This window comes from Hyperolius riggenbachi, chromosome 6 (assembly GCF_040937935.1).
Source record: "Hyperolius riggenbachi isolate aHypRig1 chromosome 6, aHypRig1.pri, whole genome shotgun sequence".
Lineage (NCBI taxonomy): Eukaryota > Metazoa > Chordata > Amphibia > Anura > Hyperoliidae > Hyperolius > Hyperolius riggenbachi.
The window spans coordinates 283,537,634-283,562,493 of record NC_090651.1 but is presented as its reverse complement, the minus strand read 5'-3'; the positions used below and the strand labels follow the sequence as shown (position 1 = coordinate 283,562,493).

Genomic DNA, 24,860 nt, shown 5'->3' with positions numbered 1-24,860 from the left:
AGGGTAAAAACAATATTTCTTTAAAATGGTTAAAATGAAGTAGGTAGCGGTGGACTTACCCCTCTAAAACAGACACAAAAATTGCTGTTTTAAGCAAAAATCAGTTTATTTACATACTCCGAACAAGGTGCAACGAGTTTCGCGGGTATATCCCACTTCCTCAGGCAATAAATAGGAGCATATCACCAATGTGGTCTGGTACATAGCCTGGCGCCTCTGTCTCTCTCTCTCACAGAGGTGCCAGGCTATGTACCGGACCGCATTGGTGATATGCTCCTATTTATTGCCTGAGGAAGTGGGATATACCCACGAAACTCGTTGCACCTTGTTCGGAGTATGTAAATAAACTGATTTTTGCTTATTACACAACAGCAATTTTTGTGTCTGTTTTGGAGGGGTAAGTCCACCGCTACCTACTTCATTTTAACCATTTTAAAGAAATATTGTTTTTACCCTGTTGGCGCCTCTGTACTACTTTTGCAATTAAAAATAAATGTATATGATTTTTGCGTGCTTAAGGAATACCGTTTATATGAGAAGTATGAAAATGATATCATTCCGCTGGTCCGGGTCTAGTGAATATTTTGATATTAAATTAGTGGCACGGACAACCCTAGAACCCAAGGTATTCAGCTGCTTCGTGCCAGAACATGTGACCCTAACCAAGATTAATGTCATAAGAATTGTCATATTCTGAGGAATATAAATCTGTGGTTATGTGTGTGCGGGAAGCATGAGCTGAAATATGAAAATGTCATATTTTGTGGGCACAAATGTCCCACCCAGAAGGTTAACCGCACCCTGTCCAGCCCCTGGGCTGAACCTGAGACCTCACCCAAAAATGTGGGTCATTCAAAAGAACTTGTCAGGGGCTCCTCCGCAGTCCTCCCTGTGTAACATCACCTGGTCAGGCCAGCCAGGGGACCATGTGGTTGGTGGCCATTTTCCGGAACTGAACAAAGGAACTTACCTTGTTTTCCCCATGTAACAATTGGTGTCAGCAAGAACAGATTTTCTGATTAGTGGTGATCTGCAGTATCACCAATAATACAAGTATAGCAAGACACAGGACACACAGGTGTAAGATAGTGTTTTGGTGCAACAGTAAATATTAATGGAGATACCCACTATCCCAGAGGGGCTGGTAGAAGGGGGTATCTCTAAGGGACACAGTAATCAGAACCCCAGCAGGCTGGGGAGACAGAGCAATAGTGATAGTTTCACCCGAGGAGCGGGTGATGCACTGTGAGTCAATGTAGAGTGATCACTCGAGGAGCGAGTGATTCAGACTGTACTGCAGCAGGTGATTCCCTGAAGGGCAGGGGATCCCGACAGTGCTATTAGCACTGTCGGGGATCCCGTCAGTGTATTAGCTAGTTACCTGAGGAGCAGGTGATAAGACTGTACTGCAGCTATCAACCTGAAGAGCAGGTGATTAAGACTGTACTGCAGCTCTCTACCTGAGGAGCAGGTGATAAGAGTCCCTCATTAGGACTAAGCTCCCTGGATAGGGCAGAAGAGTCAGACAAGCAGGTTTGGCAACACACGGACAGATACGGCACAGAGCCAGGAAGATAAATCAGAGTAGTAGTTCAGGCAGAGTCGGCAACGTATATCAGATAGGCAAAGGTACCGAATCAGAGTGCAGAAGAATAGTCAAACTAGCAGAAGGTCATAACAAATAATACAATTCAATTAGTACTTTAAGCTATCAACAGAATATGGCTAAGTGTGGATCCCCAGCTTCAGCTGGTTCTAGCACACTTTGGGATCTGACTAGGTCTGAGTGCTAACACATAGCATATGCAACAGCAGACTCGGAACAACTGACAGTCAGGTCCTATATATACTAAACGCGCTCTAGAGCGCCGCCCCAGTCACTCAGCCAATCCAGAGCATAGCTGGAGTCAGCTGACCGAGTGATCAGCTGACTCCCCTTCTAGATGCATAAAGGTCCTTTCGCTCGGCGTGCGCGCGTAGCCCTTAGTCTATGAGCGATAGAAGGACCAGGCAAAGCACCAGCATGTAACTGCGGCGGAAACCGCGGGCTGCGACGCGGAGATAGCCGCCATGCCGCTTGCTGTTGCGGCAGTATCTCCGCTATCCATTACACCCCACAAGGACTTTTTCACCTGAACTTAAGTATTTGTTTACCTCTTCCCTTTTTATTTTTATACTGTGCTACTATTGTTGATTTTAATGACTTTCTGTATATATTATTTATATTTTAATAAATAAGACTTCTAAAAGTCATATATTGATTCCTCAGCTAAACCTACTATTCAGCCACACAGAACGAATCCTAGCTTTCTGAAGATTCACTACCGAGAAGTGTTGTTACTAGCCAGAATTGCCTGTTAACCATTTTTTTACTCGCAGGTCTTAGAGCCAGTCAGTGGGCTTCTCTGTCCCATTTAAACAGAGATGGTGGAAGCCTAGTTCTTTTGTTTTATAGTTTGCACGCTTCCTTCTAGTCTGTTTGCAGCTGAGTTCCAGCGAGTTCCGCGCACCGACTGTGTCCACGAGATTGAATGGTCTGTGTTCTGAAACCGATTGGAAGGCATAGTGCGGTCCGGCCACCAGGTGGCGTGTGACAGACCCAATTAAAGTTAGCAACCGACGGTGTTAAAAAAAACTTTTAGACCCTGCATATTTTGGCATTCAAAAGCAAATGCATATTTGCATGAGCAATGTCTCATGATAAGCCAATTAGGCCAAATTTGCAAAGCCAGATTTATCAGGTTTTAACTTGGTTGATGCACACATTTCCCTTATTGTACTAGAAGTTTCGTATTTCTATCCTTTGGAGGCGAGTGGTGGATGGCTTGTTCTAGGAGGTGAGAGCCCTGGAGCAGGCTGTTTGCGCCTGCGCCCCCCCCCCTCCCCGGAGTATTGCGTGAGAGCTACCCCTGAGCCCTACAAGCTTGGGGGGCCCATGCTTCACTCCTTTCCAATGTGTCGCGCCCAGGTCATGCACATGTAGCAGAACGCAATGGACGTAAAGGTAAGTGCCTGTTTTTAATTGTGGGAGGTGGGTGCGGGCGCTTCTTCCAGGCGCTGGCCACGCTTGGGGGGGGGGCGGCCTGCACCCCCCCAGCCTCCCCCTTCGGGGTGCCGCCGTGTGGTTTCCGACCGGTGAGAGGGCCTGGGGCCCCGCGGCCCCCGGTTGTATGGGGCATTGGGGAGCCTCCACATGGCGCTCCTGGATAGTGCTAATGTAGCATGAACCAATCCCCGCAGGGCAACCGCTTTGCGGTGTTAGTTTCAGACCCTGGATATTTTGGCATGCGAAAGCAAATGCATATTTGCATGAGCAATGTCTCATGATAAGCCAATTAGGCCAAATTTGCAAAGCCAGATTTATCAGGTTTTAACTTGGTTGATGCACACATTTCTCTTGTTGTACTAGCAGTTTAAAAAAAAAAACTTGCTTGGGCACTGCTACGGGGGTGGGTACTGATGGAGTGGCTGGAAGCATCAATCAGCGGTGGTAATCCAGCAGGGAGCAAGGGCCAAGAGGAGATTAATCTTAAAAGAGAAGACAGAAGAAAGAAGAGACAAGTGACAAACAATAGACTACAGAAGGTTTTCTTGTTGAAGTGTACTTTTTCCACTAAATAGGTGTAGGGTCAAAGGTGACCCTCTGTACGTATTTACCTAGAAGGGGACAGACATCTGCGGGTTCCCTTATTGAAGGGAGCTCCTAGATTCCAACATGAGTCCCCTCCAAGAACCTATTGACTCCCACATCCACCTGGGCACTGGAGGTTGGGCAGAGCTCCGCCAGGAGAAAAGCGCGATATAAATGTTCTGCGTTTGTCTGTCTGTGTTTGTTCATGAAATGGATCTGCCCATACTGCGGTCTAATTTCAACATCATTTTTTGATGGCTTGATAGTAATTTCACATATTGGGTCAACTGCATAGCACCTTTAATTCAGGTAAGGTAGTTCTTATTTGAGGGCAGCAGTTACTCACCATGTTACAGTGTCGTTAGTGAGTAGTGTGGTATTTGCCAAATGAAGGGGCATGGACCCAGAAGCCGGTATAGAAGAAAGAAACTGCATCACAATGAATCCAAGATGACAGCTCTGGTCCATGAAATGTGACTATTCAGCACTGTATAGAGAAAGTTCAGAATGGCTGCAGTACCATTGTAACCTCTTTTGTAACCAAGCTGGAGCCCCCCAACTTGTGCTGTGCCTGGTACGTACATATTTGCTAGGGTTTTTTTCAGCTAATTTTTCTTCTGTACATTTTCACGTAAGGTTATCCTTACACTTGAAACATTATGTATGCAAATATTTTTTTTCTTGTTCTAGCTGCTTCAAGTTGCCAAAGCTATTATAAACAGACACCCAAAGGCAGAACGCTTTACCGTCAACAGAACAGTATGGCAACTTGGCTCCTAAATTGAATGTAATTGCTTCTTCTCAGCATGCAGGTTCTCCTTTTGTGCTTGTCTCAGCTCGGTACAGCTGAGTAATTCCGGGCATGTGATTTATTTTTTCTCAGCTCAGTGAGAGACATATTTATAGAGAAGATAATATCCCTGGCTCAAAGTGGCCCTGATGACGTCAATCCCAATATGCTTTGTTGTGCCCTGGAGAAGCGTCCCATTAGCGCATACTGCTTGCTTTGTATACGTTGAGTACGGACACGAGGTCAGACCATGTGGCAAGTTCATGATGGAATAAACTACTTTTTCAAGGAAAACTTTTAGGTTATTTGTTTTACATCTGACAATACGTTCTGTTTGAAATTAATTTGTACAGATAACAGTTAAACCAGAACTCAGAAAATGATTAGTCTATGAAGGCCACATGCTATATTATATTGTTAGTTATCTTATGATGGCCATACATGGGATCAGTGTTCATTTGCAGATTTGATAACTATTATTTAATATGGCTGTGATCTGTAAACTCCATATGGCAATTCGATACATTTCGATCGAAAGAGCTGTTCGGTAGGTTGGGGGGAGGGTTTGAGGAAAATGCGCCATGACCTGTTAAATACGAGCAATCGGGCGCCCAGCTGGTCATTTGGGCACCCAATGCAAGTAGTAGCCGATCAGCTACTACATAGATTTTAATAGTTGTCGTCTATGATCGAATACAACTATTGGTAGTTTTGCCACCTGATTTTCATTACTGTTAGGCACATTTAGGAGGTTAAGCATTAGGTGGGTGGGGTTTAGTTTAGGTACCTCCGTGGGGGTTAAAGTTAGGATAGGTGCTAGGTAAGCCGTCGTTTTACTTATAGTGGCTTATCCCGACAATAATACGTACTCAAGAAATGGAGTTCATGTCTGCAGAGCAGTAGAAATCTTGGAGGGCAGTGTTCTCAACCCGTTTTCTGCTGAAATCTGCCATAGTTGTGATTGAGAGACACAGAGTGCTACACTGACTGCTACTCCCCAATCAGTTTTTCACCCCAAACTACTTGAATGGTCACTGATTTGAGATGTGGTTGACTTGTGCTTTTACTATCTGTATTGATTTCCTGAAAACGTGGATGCTGAAAGTGAACCTCCCTATCTACTCTCTTCCCCACTGCGAGACAGCATAACCCTGGAGTGTCGCTATTCAATAACTTGTAATAAAATAAGTGTGAGATGGTTTACCGTACCTGTGCTAAACATGAATTTGCCTTTTTAAAGAGTACCTGAAGTGACATGTCACATGATGAGATAAACATAGGTACATATAGTACTAGTCCTACTAAGAAATTGTCTAAAGTCCCTTTCAATTTTTGCTTTACATGAAGTGTAAGGCTAAAGACACTAAAAGGCCCAGCTACTAAAATTCTTCTAAATGCAATCTTGCCTTTGTAAAACAGAAGAATTTTGCAAATAGTCATATTTATGTGAATGAAAAGTTAGCTCCTCAAAGCTTCAGGTCATTGAACAAATATATAAATCATTCCTTGATGTCCTTGCAAAGCCAAGCGTATTTCCAGAACTGGTGTTGTACGGCATGCCTATGGCCAAAATTGTATTTAGCATAGTATTTTTTTGTATGGAGACTGTCTGATTCCTCCTAAGGTGTTCACACAGAATATAATTGTATATATTTTCTTCCAATTTGAGAATTATGATGTTTTTTTTCCTAATCCATTGTAACTATTGAAAAATGTGTGTGTGTATGTATGTATGTATGTTCTTTATTTTTCCCAGTTATGAAAAAAAAACTATCGAAAGTGCTGAAAACATTGCTTGGGTCTATAAAACAAGAAATGTACAGTCCATCCTACATCATTCAATTTTCTGAAAAATCATCAATATTAAAACAATAAAAGGTTTGAACTACTTCAATTGTGTGTAATGAATCTAAAATATATGAAAGTCTAATGTTTATCAGTGCATTACAGAAAATAATGAACTTTATCACAATATGCTAATTTTTTGAGAAGGACCTGTGTGTGTGTCTTATCCTGCTTGCATTATCCCTTCCACACATCAGATCTTGGGGTACCTCCTCCCTCCCAGTAATATCTCACACCAACCCCCTCTGCTTGGGGTGTTGGCCGTGTATGTTGGTTCCTTGGAACCCTTACACCCCTTTTTCTTTTCCTGGAGAGCGACCGACATTGACGAAGACTAAAGAACCCGAGAACCAGCCGTTACACAGTGGTTGCTGGTCTTGCAACCTATTCTTGTGAGTATTCTGCACATACTGTTGTTGAGTGTCCCATACCCTCAGCATGGTACACTATCAGGGGCCCCCGGTGTCCCAGTCTCGTTTTTGGTCTCCTTTGGAAGGTCCTCAGACTCCATTGGTACCACACCCTCTATGTGTAGCATGGTGCAACAGCGAAGCTTTAAATACATACAAATACCTGTCCTGCCAGTGTGTATCCTGTCCAGCCCTAGGGCTAGAAGTGATCTGATTATTACCCCCAGGGTTGCATTGGAGAGAGCTGGGTTTGTGGGAGACGGGTAATTATGTACAAGGGTGGTCCGGACAGTAAAGGTCGCCACTAACCATACAATTTGCCAACCGATCGTTGGCACCCACTAATGGACGAAAATCTCCCAACCAATCTGATCAGAATGATGGAATGGATCCTAAAATTGATTCAATTTTGTTAATCTGATCAGGTTGGTTAGGATATTTTGTCCGTTAGTGGCATTCAGCAAATTGTATCGTTGGTGGCCACCTTAACAGCCATTTTCAATTTCTGCACAGTCTTACACTTCCATACAAACTTTCATACATCCATGCAGCCAGTACTAAGAAGGGAGATGTTGGAATCACATAATGAACAGACTATGAATCTCAGTTTAGTGTGCTTGAAAGGGGCTTGACCAGGGGAGGACTGGGACCTTTTGGCCTGGAGGGAAAACACAAACTAGAGGCCCGGTTTCATGGCAGCCCTAGCCCAAATGACGTCACATGCGCCCCACGTGCTATATACTGGTAGTCACATGGTCATGCCAATGCAGAAATACAGCAAGGATACTAGAGGGACAGCATGACAGGTAAAGTATAAATGCACAGGCACTGTGTGGTACATAATAGATTTTGAGGGAAAACGCCGGGGTTTCCATTGCGTACATAGTTTGTTATTATCGCACTTATGAATACATCGGCCTGAGATTTCCCAGCATCTCAGATTGATACATTCAACTACTTTCCACCCAAAATAAGTCAAATTCTTGATTGGGCATGCTTGTGGCGGCACAGATTTTCATCCGATTGGATAATTTTTGAAGCAGTTGGTGGATCGGCCAGCCCTAAATCATTAAAGGAGAGGCAGGCTGGGGGGAAATCTCCCCCCTTCCCCCCTGGCCAATCCTCCCCTGGGCTTGACTGACCCTCAGCCAGTATATAATTCAAGTGATGCTTTTACACATATCAATTTATGTATCTAAGTGAAAACTGTAAATTTTACTGTTAGTTTATTTTGTCAGGTCTGTTTTTATTTGGTCTTTCTTTGGTTCATGGATGATTCTATTGTACATTGTTCCCTAGGATTTTTTTTGTGTGTATTCTGCTAGTTATTATGTTTTAACAGCTATTGTGTATTGTACAATTGGGTCTTCTCAGACCTGTTTTTAGAAATAATGAGAATTCTTTATATTTAAGGGAGTGCGCTGGTAAATCTATGCAACAAAGGCAGAAGCTTGTTCTTGCCCATCTCTGAGGTTTACTCTCACATTTTATTTTGTCTTTCCTCTACCAGCAAGCCAATTATTTTGTTTTATGCCCCAGTTGCCTCTGTAATTCTCTGCAATTCTGCCAGAATATTACTTATAGCTCAGGCTGTTAGCCTCAGATTACAGATCCTTGTTGTCGGGGTTGACTTGCCTGATCTGCTATATGTTGTATAGAGCACTTTAATCAGTCTTGTTTAGATAGATCTACACTGACAGACATATCTTTACTTTGTTACTTGCTGTTCCTGCCAGCTTGGCAGTCTTGGTATATTGCTTCTGCCATGATTAAAGCTTGGCTACCACAATATGGTTTTTTTGTGAAGCGGCAAATAATTAAACTCAGTAGTGTATGTTAAATGGTGAAATATCAAGTCTGTCATACTGTAAATTAGTTGTCTTTTCAATTAATTTTATGACTGCAATTTATTCATCAGTGGTGATTTGCAATATTTGACTTCAGACATCTGTGGCTTTATGTAATTTGGTGTGTGATAAGATCATAAGTATTCTTTTACATGGCAGGTTGAACAACAAGAAATTGCCTTGTAGAAGACTCTAGTTTAATGGTTTTTAACCTTGTTGGAGGTACAGCCCCTGCAGGTTTCATTTGCACATTCATCAAACCCTTGATAGTTGAAAAAAATAACTTTAAAAAAATCAAAACTTAGATATATATTTTTATTAGTGCACAAAATGAACCATGCATCAATTGCTCATAAAATCACTGTGTTCAAAGAACAAAAACAATAAAACATGAAAGATCCTGTAGCAAAAGAGCAGTGGTCATGATGTGCAGTGATGAGCATGTTTGGTTGTGGCCACTTCATATACCCAGTCATGTGCAGGAAATTGGTACTTCTTTGTACATGATTGGAAGCTTAAAGTGAGTGTGTCTTGCCTCTATTTTACATGTTTCTAAATATTAACCAGTTTTGTAAAGGTAGAAATTGTGAAATTTGGTGGTATAAAATTCTGGAGCATTCGCAGATCCAAAAATGAGCTAGACAACAACAGTACATAAAACCTGGTTAACATGACAGATCATCACATTTATTGGTGCAGACGATGAGAGAAGTGCTGGGATCTCACACACATTTATTTTCTCGACCTTGTGTTTGCATTGGTATTTCGTAACAGTTTGGTAAGCTTCCTTTCATCATCTTGTCACAAGACAAAATAAAAGAACACAAGAAAGGAGATGGGGCAATGTAAGGAAAGGGGGTAAAGAAATAACAAAAAAAAAACACATCCCAAAAATGTTGTTGTAACCCTTAGACTGCTGCTGATGTCTGTAGGCGTGTTTGTGTTTCCACATTCATACACCATGGATGGTGAAAGACGTTATAGTACAAAACTACTTACGACTGCCACCAACATCTATAGGCGTCTTTGTTTCTCCATATTTCTGCGCCACAAAATGCTAAAGGCATTTAGTACATCATTTTGGCTCAGTGCCAACTTTCCACTTGGCTCAAGGTAAGGAAATGAGGTGATGCATAATAATGCAAATGTTACTGCAAATCTATGCAGCTAGAAAATTGACTAATCAATTGCTTCCACTGCAAGATTTTATTAGTCCATTTACAATAGAATTTTGTAATAATTAGCATCATTTTGTACAGGGCTGTGGAGTTGGAGCAGTTTTGGGTACCTGGGGAAGTCTGAGTCGGCTGATTTTTATAGCAACTCCACAGCCCTGGTAAGTGTAAAATTAAGGAGTTGGAGTCGAGGAGTCGGAACAATTTTGGAGTCAGTCTCAGAGGTTTCATAAACTGAGAAGTCTGAGCCAGATGATTTTTGTACCAACTCCACAGCCCTGTTTGAAAGATGCAAATACAGGCGCTGCTCCAACTTGAAATTTCCTCTATAAATGTCCTTTTCACCAGCTGCTCAGGATAACCATATCCACAATAGGTTTTAATAGAACTCCAAATGTAAATCCACAGCGCTAGGCGATCACACTGTTATCTGTAAACACCACAGTGCATATCCTCAGACAGTGACCATCACCAGGATAGAAATCACCAACAGGTCACTCACTGTCATTAAAAGCAATATACTTTAATAAACTTTAAATGATACCACATATACAATATCTTACTTTAGGGGTCCTTTTGACAGGGACCCTTAGTAGTAATAAGCATATAGTGTATATAGATACACAAAAACAGTCTCACGGTCTCTTTGTACAATTGCCCAGTCTCCAGCTACCGTTCCGACCGGTTTCGGCCTTCCGCCGTCGTCAGGGAACACTCTTCCCTATCTATATACACTATATGCTTATTACTACTAAGGGTCCCTGTCAAAAGGACCCCTAAAGTAAGATATTGTATATGTGGTATCATTTAAAGTTTATTAAAGTATATTGTTTTTAATGACAGTGAGTGACCTGTTGGTGATTTCTATCCTGGTGATGGTCACTGTCTGAGGATATGCACTGTGGTGTTTACAGATAACAGTGTGATCGCCTAGCGCTGTGGATTTACATTTGGAACTCCACAGCCCTGATTTTGTATCATATGTAGATTTTGGGCAAGACATTTAATATACCCAATTCAGGCTAAGGTTTACTATTACTGGTGGTCCCCCCCCCCCCCCCCCCCCATCCCAATAAGACCTTAAAGAAACACTGAAGTCTCCTAAAATACAGCTTTTTATTGCAAAAAGCTGTTCAGCATTATTGCCCTAACTAAAACGCTGCATCCCCGCGGCTGAAATCTAACTAAATCCCTCCAAACTCCCCTCGCAAAATCCACGACTTTCTTGGTCGTGGATTTTGCTGCCCTGTGCGCTTCTGTGGGAGTCAGAACTTTCAGCTGCAGCTCTGCCTCTACATGAGTATCAGCGCGCATCTCCACCTCTCCCCAGCCCCTCTCAGTGAAGGAAGACTGAGAGGGGCGGGTCGGAGGCGGAGATACGCTCTGATAGACGCGTGTAGAGGCAGAACTGCAGCTGAAAGCTCTGCCTCTCACAGAAAAGCTCCCCGCAGTGCGCCCCGTGGAGTTTGGGGGGATTTCATTAGATTTCAGCCACGGGGATGCGGCATTTTAGTTAGGGCAATAATGTTGAACAGCTTTTTGCAATAAAAAGCTGTATTTTAGGAGACCTCAGAGTCTCTTTAAGGACTAACGATACAATCTTGATTGTACAATTACCCAAATCTATAAACTGAGTGAATATATTTTGAGAGGATACCTTATATTATATAGCAGTGGTAAGATTGTACAATTTAGATTGTATTATTAGTGGCCACCTTTCGACTACAATAGTTTGTTATGGTGCCCATACTCAGTACAGTAAAAACGTTCAATTTTCCCATTTATTTGACCAAAGGGATTGAAACGAATGAAATCTTTTTTTTGATCAAGAAAAAAGTATCGATTATCCCGTTTTTTTCAATAAAAATCTGTTCGGACATGTTGTAAAAATCTTTATATTCGATCCAATGGAACAATTGAACAAAATTATCTAATCAAAAAAAAAAAATGAAAAAATTGTACCATGTATGGGCACCACTAGACTGTGCCTGAAGTAGGGATTACATTTTGAGCTCCTCTAGGCACATTTAATGACATGAATTGTTTAACGTACTGTGGGAAAATGTCAGCACTAAATAAATACATAATCATTTGTGCCAAGACTTTACTTCCTAAAAATTCTTTGCACTTTTTACCTGTGGGATAATAACATGCTTTTATCAGTACCTAATTCCATATAAATATCCTGTTGCCACATTTCATTTATTCTTGGTCACGTCACCAGGGAAGTTGACTTTATGATTTACCTAATAGTGCCTTAAAGGGACACTTAAGCCAGGAATAAAAAGTCAGTTTTGGCCTCGAGAAAGCCTAATCGAGGGGTGAAACGGCAGTCGACTTACCTCCACACCTCCAACATGTCATGTGCCTGATAAGTATCGCTGTTGTTTATGTCTTCAGCTGCATGTAATTATTTTAAGTTGATATCATTAAAAGTTGTTAGTTTTAAGGCTGTGGTTAGCTGCTCCTGGAGCCTTTTTTTTCTGTTTAAATTCAAAAATCAGTTTTACTTGCCTGGGGCTTCTACCAGCCCCCTGCAGCCGTCCCGTGCCCTCGCCGTCACTCACGGAGCCTCCGGTTACCCGCTGCCAGCTAGTTTCATTTTCACTGACAGACCCTGACAGGGAGTCGGCAGGCTTTCGGCGCCAGCGCAGGCCTGGCCAAGCGTATCCTTCTACATGTTCCTGTCCTCAATAGCATCATGCACAGGCACAGGACGCTATTGTGGACAGGAACGCGAAGAAAAATACGTGTGGCCAGGCCTGTCAGCGAAAACAAAACTAGCTGGTGTCGGTGGACCAGAGGCACGGTGAGTGATTGCCAGGGCACAGGACAGCTGGAGGCAGCTGGTAGAAGCCCCAGGAAAGTAAAACTGATTTTTTTTTATTCCTGGCTTAAGTGTCCCTTTAAATCTCCCGCCATCCATCATTTGTGATTGCGGATATCGGTACACTTAAAGAGAATCTGAAGTGAATATAGATCGAATAAAAAAATGAGCTAATTTTTGCAAAGTAAATATGCCTCTTACCACTGCTCCGCCTCCCGCTGTTTGTCCGCAAAAGAATTTTGTTTTACAAATCAACTAGTCCACCCCTGGTGGAGGGTTGTATCCCCTTTTTCCTATCTACAGAGAGCAACTTCTTATACCTGAGTGGGGTCAGGTTATAATTTTCCCCACCTGCCTATCCAGTGGTTGCCTTTTGTGGCAACCTATACTTGTGAGTATAACCATTGCTTGATTACACACTTTATCATCTGCTACTAAGGTACTACACTATATTGGCCTCTCGGTCTCGCTTTGTGTTTTTCAAGTCATTTTGAAAAACCGATACTTCCAGGATAAAGATGGCCGCGACATGTGAATAGCTTCTAGGTCACGGCCATTCATTCTGTGTGGCCCCGCTCATGTGCACATGAGTTAGGGGTGGCATGATAATTAAAAGGGGGTGGAGATAAGCGGCGATTGACTGTTGAAGAGGCAGAGCTATGGTAAACGGCTCTGCCTCTTTTCTTCTTGATAGCATATTCTGTAATGTATTGGGTCGACGAAAGTACATAGGACATTTCTGAGGATAGGATTGCTCATTCTGCTGCGGGTAAGCGGCGGATCACTTTGCAATAGGGGCGTTGCTAGGTTCCTAAGAGATCCGGGGCACTTTTGGGCACTCTAGCTGGAAAATGGGTGTGACCATACGCCAGAATGTGGTTATTGTCATGGGTGGAGCCAAAATTAAATTAACTCAGAGACACTGAAGCGCAAAAAAAAATTATGATATAATGATTTGTATGTGTAGTACAGCTAAGAAATAAAACATTAGGAGCATATTGTTTCCAGTACAGGAAGAGTTAAGAGACTCCAGTTGTTATCTATGTAAAACAGCCATTGAGCTCCACGACTATTAAATTCGCAGAGGGCTCTGTATTCTGAAGCTTGTTATCTCAACTGACAGTCCACCACCTCCTAGGAGGATTTTGAGCTTAAATTGTAAAACCCTGCAACTCATAAACTATACATGTCACATGTAGGTGGATAGGTGATTCATACTTGTCAGAAAAAAACGATTAATATGACATCTTGCATGAGTGCGTTAGGCTGTCCTGTCCCCGAGAAGGATCGTACACCAATAACCGGACGGGTAATGGTTATGATTTTTATATCAGCACATTTGGCAGATTTTAACGAACATGACTATATTAATTTCATAGCTGTGCTACACACGGTTTTCATTTAACAGATCGAAATTTACATTTAAACCTGTTCCCCAGCGGTGCCGCTTCGGCTGGACTCCCGCTGGGAAAGCTGCCTTAGGGCTCTTTCACATTAGGGCAGATTTTCTGCGTTTCAACGCAAAGGGTAAAGTTTGCGTTACCCAAGGTGAAATGAAAGTCCATAGACTTTCATTTTAGCTTTCACATATAACGCAGCCTTTTTGTGCGTTGCGTTGCACTGCACCCAGGCGCAGTTTTTCGGCCGACGCTAGCTTTATGCGTTACAATGTTAGTGAATGTAAAACGCACACTATGCGCGTTTTTAATCCGTTAACGCAGGCAATCAGTCCCAGAATGCAACAGAGGAACAATGTAGAAAGTTGAAAGCTAAAAGAAAAAAAAATTACCTGCGTTTTTCTATGTGCTGTAACGCATTGAAAACGGATTAAAAACGCACACTCACTGCAGTGCAACGCATATCAAAACGCATTAAAACGCATACAACAAAACGAATGCTTTGAGCGTTCTCCAACGCAAGCTCTGATGTGAAAGAGCCCTTAGCCTTTCCTGTGATGAAAGGAACTTTTGGTGCTCAATTAGCATCTGAGTGTGACCAGTCAGAACAACCTTTGACATATTACACCTGGATTCTGGCAGGGCTGTGGAGTCAGTACAAAAATTTTCCGACTCCTCAGTTTATGAAATCACGACTCCGACTCCGGGTAACCAAAATGGCCCTGACTCCGACTCCTCGACTCCAACTCCTTAGTCTAATATTTAACAGGGCTGTGGATTTTGTACAAAAATCACCCGACTCCGGGTGCCCAAAATTGCCCTGACTCCAACTCCGACTCCACAGCCCTGGATTCTGGCTAGGGTTCACACCCCTTGTCCAATTAACAAGTCACTGGCCAGCAAGGAATTCTGTTTGAACAAGTTAATCAAACACACAAAAAGAAAAAATTTCATTTTGCGCCACTTTGCGGAACGATACAGAATCGCCAATCGTCTCGACCTCCGTATCATTCATGACAGGGCTGCCCGGGTGATTTGAATTCCCGTCCGCCTGCCAAAAGTGCGGAGGAGTGCTCCATTGCCTGCTGTCAATCAGTGCTCGGCTCTCACACAATAGCGAATGCGACGCTGAACCCTGCAGGAGCGCTCCTCTGCCTGCAGTGATTGGCTGGCTGGGCGAGTTGTAAGGGGCTTAATCTGCGTGCGACAGGACGTCCTACAGTGCCGGTAGCAGTGTGGGCTAGGAGAAGCAGGAATGCCCGCTGCATGCACATCCAGCACCTCGGGCAGTAGATAACAGTGTCACTGGCTCCGGGCTCCCTCAGACATTAGAGCGCCAGCTGCCTGATCCATGCTGTCTCCTCTCTGCTATGCCGGACATACTTCCTGTGTTTGTGTGCGCGACATCGCACAGAGGGGACAGCGTGGACCAGGCTGCTGGCTGGCGCTCTAGTGTCTGAGAGAGCCTGGAGTCAGTGAGGCTGTATCTACCACGTGGCGGGGGCGATGTGATCTGCAAATCCTTTCCACTAGCCCACCACCAGACTCCAGTCTGAGCCACCCTCCTCACTAACCATCAGCTTCTGGCCTGACCCACGCCATTAGCTCACATCCGGCCCACCTACCTAAACTAGCCACCAGCCTGACCACCTACCTACCCACCCCACTAGCTACCAGCCTGACCACCTACCTACCCACCAGCCTGACCACCTACCTACCTACCTCACCAGCCTGACCACCTACCTACCTACCCACCCACCCACCCCACTTGCCACCAGCCTCACCACCTACCCACCCACCCCACTAGCCACCAGCCTGACCTCCTACCTACCACACTAGCCTGACCACCAACCTACCTACCCACCCACCCACCCCACTAGCCAACACCCTGACCTCCTACCCACCCCACTAGCCACCAGCCTGACCACCTTACTTTAACGCCACCAGCCTTACCACCTTACCTACCCACCCCCTAGCCACCAGCCTGACCACCTACCCACCCACTAGCCACCAGCCTGAACACCTACACACCCCCTAGCAACCAGCCTGACCACCTACCCACCCACCCCACAAACCAACAGCCCGAACTACTTACCCACCAACCTGACCACCTGCCTACCCACCCACCCCTTATGACCTTAGGGCCCTTTTCCACTAGCTGCGATCCGCTTCAGGAAGCGGATCGCAGCAGTGTTACTGATCACCGCGATATCGCGGCGCTCATTTCCCACTAGCATGTGTCGCTTTCTCTGAATCGCAATTGTCGGGCAATCGTGCTCAGTTCCCGGCAGCTATATGGCGCAAATCACAGGTAGTGAGAATTGTAGGTTGCGTGATCGCAGCGCAATTGCAATTGTGCTTCCTAGTGGAAAAGGGCCCTCATTTCCCCACCCGGCTACTTTTTCATGCCACCCAGCTGAAAAAAATTTCTGTGGAGAACACTGCCCATAGAACAACCACAGCTCCCTGCATGCCCCCATAGAACAACCACAGCTCCCTGCATGCCCCCATAAAGGCATCACATCTCCTAGCATGGTATCACAGCACCCAATATGCTCACATAGAGGCACCATAGCAACCAGCATACCCCCATTGCTGTGTGCTGTGGTGCCATGCTGGGTACTATGGTGCCTCTATGGGGCACGCCGGGTGCTGTAATACCATGCTGGATGCTGTGGTGCCTCTGTGGGGCATGCTGGGTACTGTGTGGTGCCATTTCGGGTGCTGTGGTGCCGCTTATCTGCCTGGAAGACATCTGGGGCACCCCAGAATAGATAAGGGACATGTGCCACGGATCTTTGGGTCTATCAAAGCCCCTGCTTTGCAGTGTATTGCTAATGAGGATTGCAGTCTAAAAAAAGGAAAACATTTGCTTCAGTCTCTCTTGAATGAGTTTTCTGTGGAGAGGAGGGCTCCTGTACAGAGCAGATTGTGCATCTCACATCTAATGGCAACAAGCACATTTCCCTCTGTCATGTTGACCTCTCCTCACAGGAATGCTCTCCCTTGTTGCACTGTATAATGCAGGTTGCATTCAGGTCTTGCCAGAAAGAGCTCATACATCTTGCAGATGACAGGCTTGTCTTTATCAGAGATCTTTATAGTATGGGCCAAAATCAACAAATATGTTATCAAGCAGAGGCGGACGTCCAGAATGATAGAAAGAATGAGCTTTGATTCTCCCCCCCCCCCCCCCACCTCTTTTTGTTCTCTTGTGTACATTTGTCAGGAAAACGAGAGAAACTGAGTGATCTGTCACGCTTCACCTCGTGGATAATTTGTCGCTGCTTCTTCTAGTTGTTTTCAGCGGGTTTATAGCTCTTGTGCTCATTTGTTTTGAAATGCTGTTTAACATTCTGATTAATCTCAGAGCCTGCAGTCCATTTTTATTGTCGAGATTACATTACACGGCTAATGCTGGATGTGTGCATTATGATGTTGTCTGTATTTTATTCAGAATTTATGACCTCTCAAGAATTAAACTTCTTAGATTTGATTTTGATGAACTTGCTTTCTGCACATACCGGAAAGTGTCATTTTCATTGTGCCATTCAGTAAAATAAAAGTGATGGTTGATAAGAGATCACAAAATCCATTCTGCTCCTTGGCCCATATTCAGTGGACTTTTCTCCTTCTATACAAAATAACCTTTATTATCTACCAATTGTACAAATGCCATAAAACTTGCTACACTGCCTACCCTTCTTCTCCTACCTCCTACCTCCTACTTCTCCCTACAGCGCCCCTGAGGCTTAATATTTGCTCCTGACTGAGTGCTATTTGTAGCAGAAGTCATCTGCTATCTCTCCTGGCTCGTTACATTGCCTGTGAGGCCCGTATCCACCTTGCCATTCTTCCGATCATTTTCCCAATGACTGGCACATTTTTTTGTGCGGTGAGCAGTCATTTCTGCGATCTCGCGATGTGGGTTTATCCATATCCGATCTTTAAGCTCCCCGACCACTCCCTCGTATGTGCCTAGTGATTTTCTAATCATGCCTAGCGATTTTTGGAGCGTTTTGGTGTAGTGGTTTTTATTTTTTGTTACAGTAGAGCTGGAATTGAACAGCTTCTGTAACGACGCTTGGAAAATTGCTCTGTTCTAGCGCGTTTCAGAGCGATTTTCCACTTTCCTATATGTAACATTAAGGCTGGATCGCCTCAAAAACACGCAGAAATGCTGCAGGACTCGCATTTGCATTTGGGAGAAAATCACATCGCTCTGGTGTGATCCATCCCATTCAAATACATTAGCCAAGCGTTTTTCAAAGCGTTTAGAAACGCTCTCGGTGTGCACCAGCCCTTAGTCCATCTATGCATCATGCAATGCAGTGACATGCCTGCTTAAAAACTGAAACTTCTTATAGGGCAGAAGATCTCACCTTCAGGAGTACCATTATTTCTGAAAACCTGGTAGATACTGGTATTTAATCCCATTAGTTTCCACTCACAGTTCCAAATCAAGGTGTCAATTGATGTTTGACTTTTAAACATTTTATGATGAATTGTTATTTATCTAACCTGAAGTACTGTTACATGGTGTAAAGAATGTGTTCCCTACTCAATGTTTTGCAGGTTGACATTGGCAAGTGTCATTATTTGGTTGATTTGGACAGAGTCACAGAAACGGCACGAGAGCCTCGCTATTCTACAAAAGAAGAGTGGATGGTCATAGCTTACAAACCTTTCCTGGACTCTTCGAGGTTAGTACATTGTGTCTGGTGTCATTTTACCTATAGCTTCTTTAAGAGTTTGTGTTCATTATATGGCTGAAGTTCTTCTTAAATGTCTTCCTAAAAATAAAAACATGTACACCTGTTAAGAAAATTAATTTACTAAGTCCAGTATCCACCATTCTTACAAGAACCTAATAAAGGCAATCCAGGATCCTGGAGATCCTGCATCAGCATTCGGCTTAGTCTCAAGATTCAAGAGATTCAAGCACTTTATTGTCATTGTGTAACTCAACGAAATTACTTTGTCTTCTGTTCCTCTTCTGTATCAGCTAGGATGCTTTTTTATTTTATTTTTTTAAGTTGCTCCTTGACCTGCTTCTACTACAGCAAGAGGCAAGATTTCGGGGCGGTAGGGGGGAAAGATTAAGAAGCACCAGGAAACCTTTTTTTTCAATTTCAATGTTTGTTTCAAGCATGTGACTCAGATGTTACTGAAACATAAACATCAAAATGATAGCCAGGCTGCTGGATTTTCAAGAGAAAGTAAAGATAGCAGCTCCCATATTCCTATTACTAGAGGTTTACAATAAATGTATTACTGGCTATATAATGAGCTGCCTGCTTAGTATTGTATAGGTTCCCCTTGTGCCACCAAAAAAGCCTTGACCTGTTGAGGTATAGACTTTGTAAGGGCTCTGAGGATGTCCTGTGGTATCTAGCACCAAAGATGTTATCAGCAGATCCTTTAATTCACAGGTGTCAAACTCAAGGCCCACCGGCCGAATGCAGCCCTCCTTGCCATTTTATGTCGCCCCCCTAACAGCTTCACATTCATAAAAGACCCAAAGCAGCACTAGAAGAGGTAAATGTTAACCACTTCACCCCAAAGCGGTTTTTACCCTTACGGACAAGAGCGATTTTCACCTTTCAGTGCTCATCCCTTTCATTTGCCAATAGCTTAAAGGATACCCGAAGTGACATGTGACATGATGAGATAGACGTGTATGTACAGTGCCTAGCACACAAATAACTATGCTGTGTTCCTTTTTTTCCTCTCTCTGCCTGAAAGAGTTAAATATCAGGTATGTAAGTGGCTGACTCAGTCCTGACTCAGACAGGAAGTGACTATAATGTGACCCTCACCGATGAGAAATTCCAACTTTAAAACACTTTCCTAGCAGGAAATGGCTTCTAAGAGCAAGAAAGAGGTAAAAAGGGGGAATTTCTTATCAGTGAGGGTCACACTGTAGTCACTTCCTATCTGAGTCAGGACTGAGTCAGCCACTTACATACCTGATATTTAACGCTTTCAGGCAGAAAAAGGAAAACCGCATAGTTATTTGTGTGCTTGGCACTGTAAATACACATGTCTATCTCATCATGTCACATGTCACCTCTGGTATCCTTTAATCACTACTAATCACAATGAAATGATCTATATCTTGTTTTTTTCACCACCAATTAGGCTTTTTGGGGTTAATATTTGTTTTCAGTAATTACTTTATTTTCTATGCATTTTAAAGGGGGAAAAAATGAAAAAAATACACTATTTCTCCAATTTAATCCCGTATAGATTTAATATAAACACTGCTACTGTACATAAAACCCACACATTTTATCTGCCTATTTGTCCTGGTTATTACAAGATTTGAATTATATCCCTAGTACAAAGTATGGTGACAATATATTATTTGGAAATAAAGGTGTATTTTGTCTGTGTTGTATTTTTCGTTTTACTTTTCTCACGCGCACGGGAGTGTGCACATGCACAGTGCCAGCAGCGCTGCTTAACTTATAACAACGTCCTGGAGCCATTAAGAGCCTCCAGCAGTACGTTTTAATACACCTGCTGGTTTTTAAGTGGTTAAAGTGAACATGAGACGAAGCACCCTCATGTATTTTACCATATATATCAGTGGGGACATTAGAGAAACCACCTACCCTGCTCTCTGTTTCATTCTTCACTGCTCAGCCTGCTTGTTAACAGCCCTGATAAAATCCCAGACTGAGCATTCAGTCTGGCTTTGCTCAGGAATCATTATAGCCGAGTCTGTCTTCTCTGATGTCTTTTCATGCTCAGTCAGGGATTTTATCAGGGCTGTAAACGAGCAGTCTGAGCAGTGAAGAATGAAACAGAGAGCACAGGGTAGGTGTTTTCCCTAATGTTCCCACTGATATATATATATAGTAAAATACATTAGGGCGCTTAGTCTCCGGTTCACTTTAAATTACTCCGCACATTCCACAGTTCCCACAGATGTTTGATCAGACTGAAATCTGAGGAATTTGAAGGCCAAAGAAAGCACAATCCAATGGTCCAGCATCCAGTTCTAATGCTCATATGTTTCACGTCCATCACTTCTTTACTTAGCAGTTTGTGTTACGTTAACTCTTCTGTAGATCTGGAGTTGAAATAGCCTTCTATGGCCACGTGGCTAAGCAATCTTTGAATGCCTATGATCCCGTTCAATGGTTGTCCACTTTAGGTAGATACTAACCACTCCATGCTGGATCCACCCCAGAACACCTGCCATTTGGGTTATGTTCTGAATCAGTCATCTAAAGGCTCTTGTCAGAGTCTCTCGGATCCCTTTGCTTGCCTATTTTTCCTGCTTCCAACACATCGCAATCAAGAACTGACTGTTCACATATTGCTAAATGTACCCTTCCTTTGTCATTCTCCATTGTAATGAGATCAGTAATTTTATGTACTTCACTTGTCAGTGGTTTTAATGTTGCAGCTTATTAGTGTATATGTAACAATCCTATATAGCGGCAAGAGATGGTTGGTTCTAGGAATGAATTGTGAATAAGGACAATAGAATTTGGAAACCCAGGAGACACCCTTACACTTACACAGTAATATAACATTATTTCTGTGTTACTGAGAAGTTAAAAAAGTGCAGCTTGCCCTGTGGATGAAGGTGAAAAAACTGTCTTGCTGCGTTCAGCTTCGTAACAAGTTTTCTAATGGTTTCACATTAGATAATAGAGGAAGCTGCTGAGATTGATGAGGGTGGTATGGCTGACTGCTTCTGAAGGAGCCAAATTTGTGATCATCATAAAGGGCACCTTAACTTCTACATGTACTCACTGAGTGTGCTGGCAGCAGCTAAAAGTCCTTATGCAGCGTCAAAGCCCTGTCCCCCTAAGGAAGCCATTAAAAACAAAACCGTCACCTCACCTCAGCTTTTTCCTGTTCTGTGCGCTTGCGTCAATGCTTCCCCCTAAGGTGGAGAGGACAGTGTGTTGAATCCAGAGGTTATAGCATTATCATTCATTACATATATATGTCCCAGTGCACAGACAGCTCCACACTCCCCCCGCGGAGGTCAGACACGCGTTTTTGCTTTCTAGTCCCAAGTGGCACAGAGGAAAAAAAAAAAGAGCTTGGCTCAGCACGGCCTTCATTGTTCTCTTGCCATTTGTCAGGTTAAGGCACACTGCATTGACGTAAAAGCCCACGTCTCCTTTTAAGTTAGAATGCAAGGCGGACAGCTCCACAGATTCCATCAGTTCCAGCGCCTCAGCACACATCCCCAGCATGCAAATCTAACGCCATGGATTAACTCATTCTCTCCGCACTGCTGATTCTCAAGCTTTACATTAGCAGATAAAGGGATTTATAGAAGGAATTAGGGAGGCGCAGTCACTTGCTGCTTTTAGTTATATTGGGGCTGGAAAAATATATATAATTTTGTAAATTTACGGTTTAATTTTTAATTACATTTATGAGAAAAGACAGGTTTCTTTGTTAAAAAGTAAATTATTTTAGTATTGGTAACTGACTTTATAGTACTGGCTGTATATAAAAAGTATTTATTTTTTTTATGCATAAACATGGCGAGTTAATGGATAACAGTTAATGGCTACTTACAAAAAACATGGCTTTGGCTTTATTTTGCCATTCATGCATTCTCACAGCTAGGTCACAAATCAACCATTCTCAGATAGGTGTACTTTCTCTTCTTGCTTCGAGTTTTTGCTACTCAGAAATTCACACTTAGATAAATACGTAAGTCCCATAACAGCATTATAAATTGTCAGAAGTTTAAAATAAAGTTCTTTAAAGCAAATCTGAAGCGAAATGAAACTTATGAGATAATGAATTGTATGTGTAGTAATAGAACATTGGTAGCAAAGAAAAGAGCCTCATATTTTTATTTTGTTATGCTTGGTTCACACTTGTCAGGTTGCAGATCAGAATGCATTTTAGAGGACCACTATCATGAAAAAAATAGGCAGTTAAAATGTAACAAAACCGACAGGTTTTGTGCCAGTCCATCTCCTCATAGGGGATTCTCAGGGTTTTCTTTGTTTTCAATAGCATTTCCTGAACAGCAGTTTAACTGCCAGAATAATAAGATACCAGGCAGCCTCCCTACTCACTTGCACACTATTATGTTAGACTTTGCAACTGCTGTTCAGGAAATACTGTTGAAAACAAAGAAAACCCTGAGAATCCCTTATGAAGAGATGGACTGGCCCAAAACCTGTTGGTTCTGTCAGATTTTAACTGCCTACTTTATTTGCAATAGCGATCCTTTAAACGGATCCGTTTTTCAAAATGTTGAGCTTTGGCAGCATACGTTTCCAGTCCGTTTAAACATATGTCAAAAATGTGTCCTTCCTTCATGTGTGTTTCTATTGGATAAAAGGTCCTCAAAGATGACACTCGGGAGGAGCAGGCATTAGGCAATCCGCTTTGGCATCCGTTTTGTGTGCAAAGTTCTGTGTGTGAAGGGAGATGCGTTTTTGTGTTGTCTTTCATTGCCTCCGTGGGGATCTGGGCTTTGGGAAAAAGTGCCAAGTCCGCACCCTCCGTTCAGTTTTGACCAGAGTGAAGGAGGACGCCATTTTTAACATTGGGATCAGTTTTTGTCCACGTAAAAAAAAAAGTACAACGCAGATATGGTTCCTGAACAAGTGTGAACCAGCCAGACTTTAACAATTGTATTTTAGAATCCCCACACTCTATTTTAAGCTGTAAACCAAGCAGAGCTAATGACCCTTTGATCTTTTCTGCAGTAAAACCTTATCTAAAGCTGTCTCTTCCTGTTTCTTGGCTGTTTAAGCTATTTAGAAAACCGGACTGAGTTTGACCAAGTTGGTCAATAGCCAAGAGAAGCTCTTTTCCATAGATAACTGAAGTTGTTTTTAACTCTTCTTGTACTTGAAAACAACATGAGACTATTTTCTTTGCTTCTATTGTACTATTTATTATCCGTACTACACATACAATGAATTATTTCCAAAGTTTATTTTTGCTTCAGATTTTCGTTAAAGGTGCCCTTCATGCAGTGCTATGGGTGCAGGTGAATGTGGGAATTATAGGCACTCTCCTCTTTAGAGTATGTCATTCATGTGTCCCTGCAGTTGCGTAGTTAGTCATGTTGTCCTGGTCTCTTGCAGGTATCTTAATTAGTAAACCAACCAACCAACTAGAAACTACCTAAAGATACCCATACATCTAGCAATAATGGGCAGACATCTAGCAATGATGGGCAGATACGACAGATCTCTTTCTGATCGAATCTGATGAGAGAGATCTGTTGGCTGCCCATACACCGCAGGTTGATTCCCAATCGATTTCAGCATTGGAATCGTCCGCATCCGCCACCGTCCCTTTAGTGTATAAATGTGCCCCCGTGTGTGCATTTATACATTACCTGTCCTATGTCGCCCAACACACGGTGCCCATCCATCTTCAGCTTTCTGCTCCTCTGTTTAGCATGTGTCATGTGACGTCACATACGCTCCACGTGCTATATGCTGACGGCGTGTGAAGCGCATCATCGATCAGGCATGCACTGATTTTCAGAGGTGAGGCGCCAGGGAGGTGGGGGGAGTTTACGGTTAGGCGTCAGGGGGGGGTGGTTAGGCTTTAGAGGTGGGGGGGTGTTCTGTGTGAGAGTAGGGTTAGATTAGCTACAGAGTGGAGGTATTTGTCTTGCCTAAATCAGCTATTACCTCCAGCCTCTACAGGAATCCCCTGTAATGAGAAGCATGCTTGTCTCTATGTGTGGAGAATCAAGTCAATGTGTACTGTGATGAGGGGGAAGGAGATGGAGAAGTAGAAAGCCTCCTTGTGGTTGTGGAGGCTGCAGAGGAGTAAAGATGCCAGTATAGCCGTCAGACTCTTGCCTCATTTCTATTATAGAAGTCCTTGGCCCATATTAAACTCACTTCTAAGTTTTCTCCGATGTGATATTTGCACATCTTATTAATAAAATGCCCTTTAAAGAGGAAGTTTAAAGGAAAC

General features: G+C 43.1%; 1 protein-coding gene across 3 annotated transcripts in view; it reads left to right on the top strand.

The window, feature by feature from the left end:
- ALG9 (ALG9 alpha-1,2-mannosyltransferase) overlaps positions 1–24,860 on the top strand; it is a 177,124-nt gene that overhangs the window by 122,971 nt on the left and 29,293 nt on the right. For all 3 annotated transcript variants that reach the window (XM_068240939.1, XM_068240937.1, XM_068240940.1), the window contains exon 14: positions 18,498–18,625. In XM_068240939.1, coding sequence (XP_068097040.1) covers positions 18,498–18,625 — 128 coding nt within the window. The remainder of the gene's footprint in view (positions 1–18,497; positions 18,626–24,860) is intronic.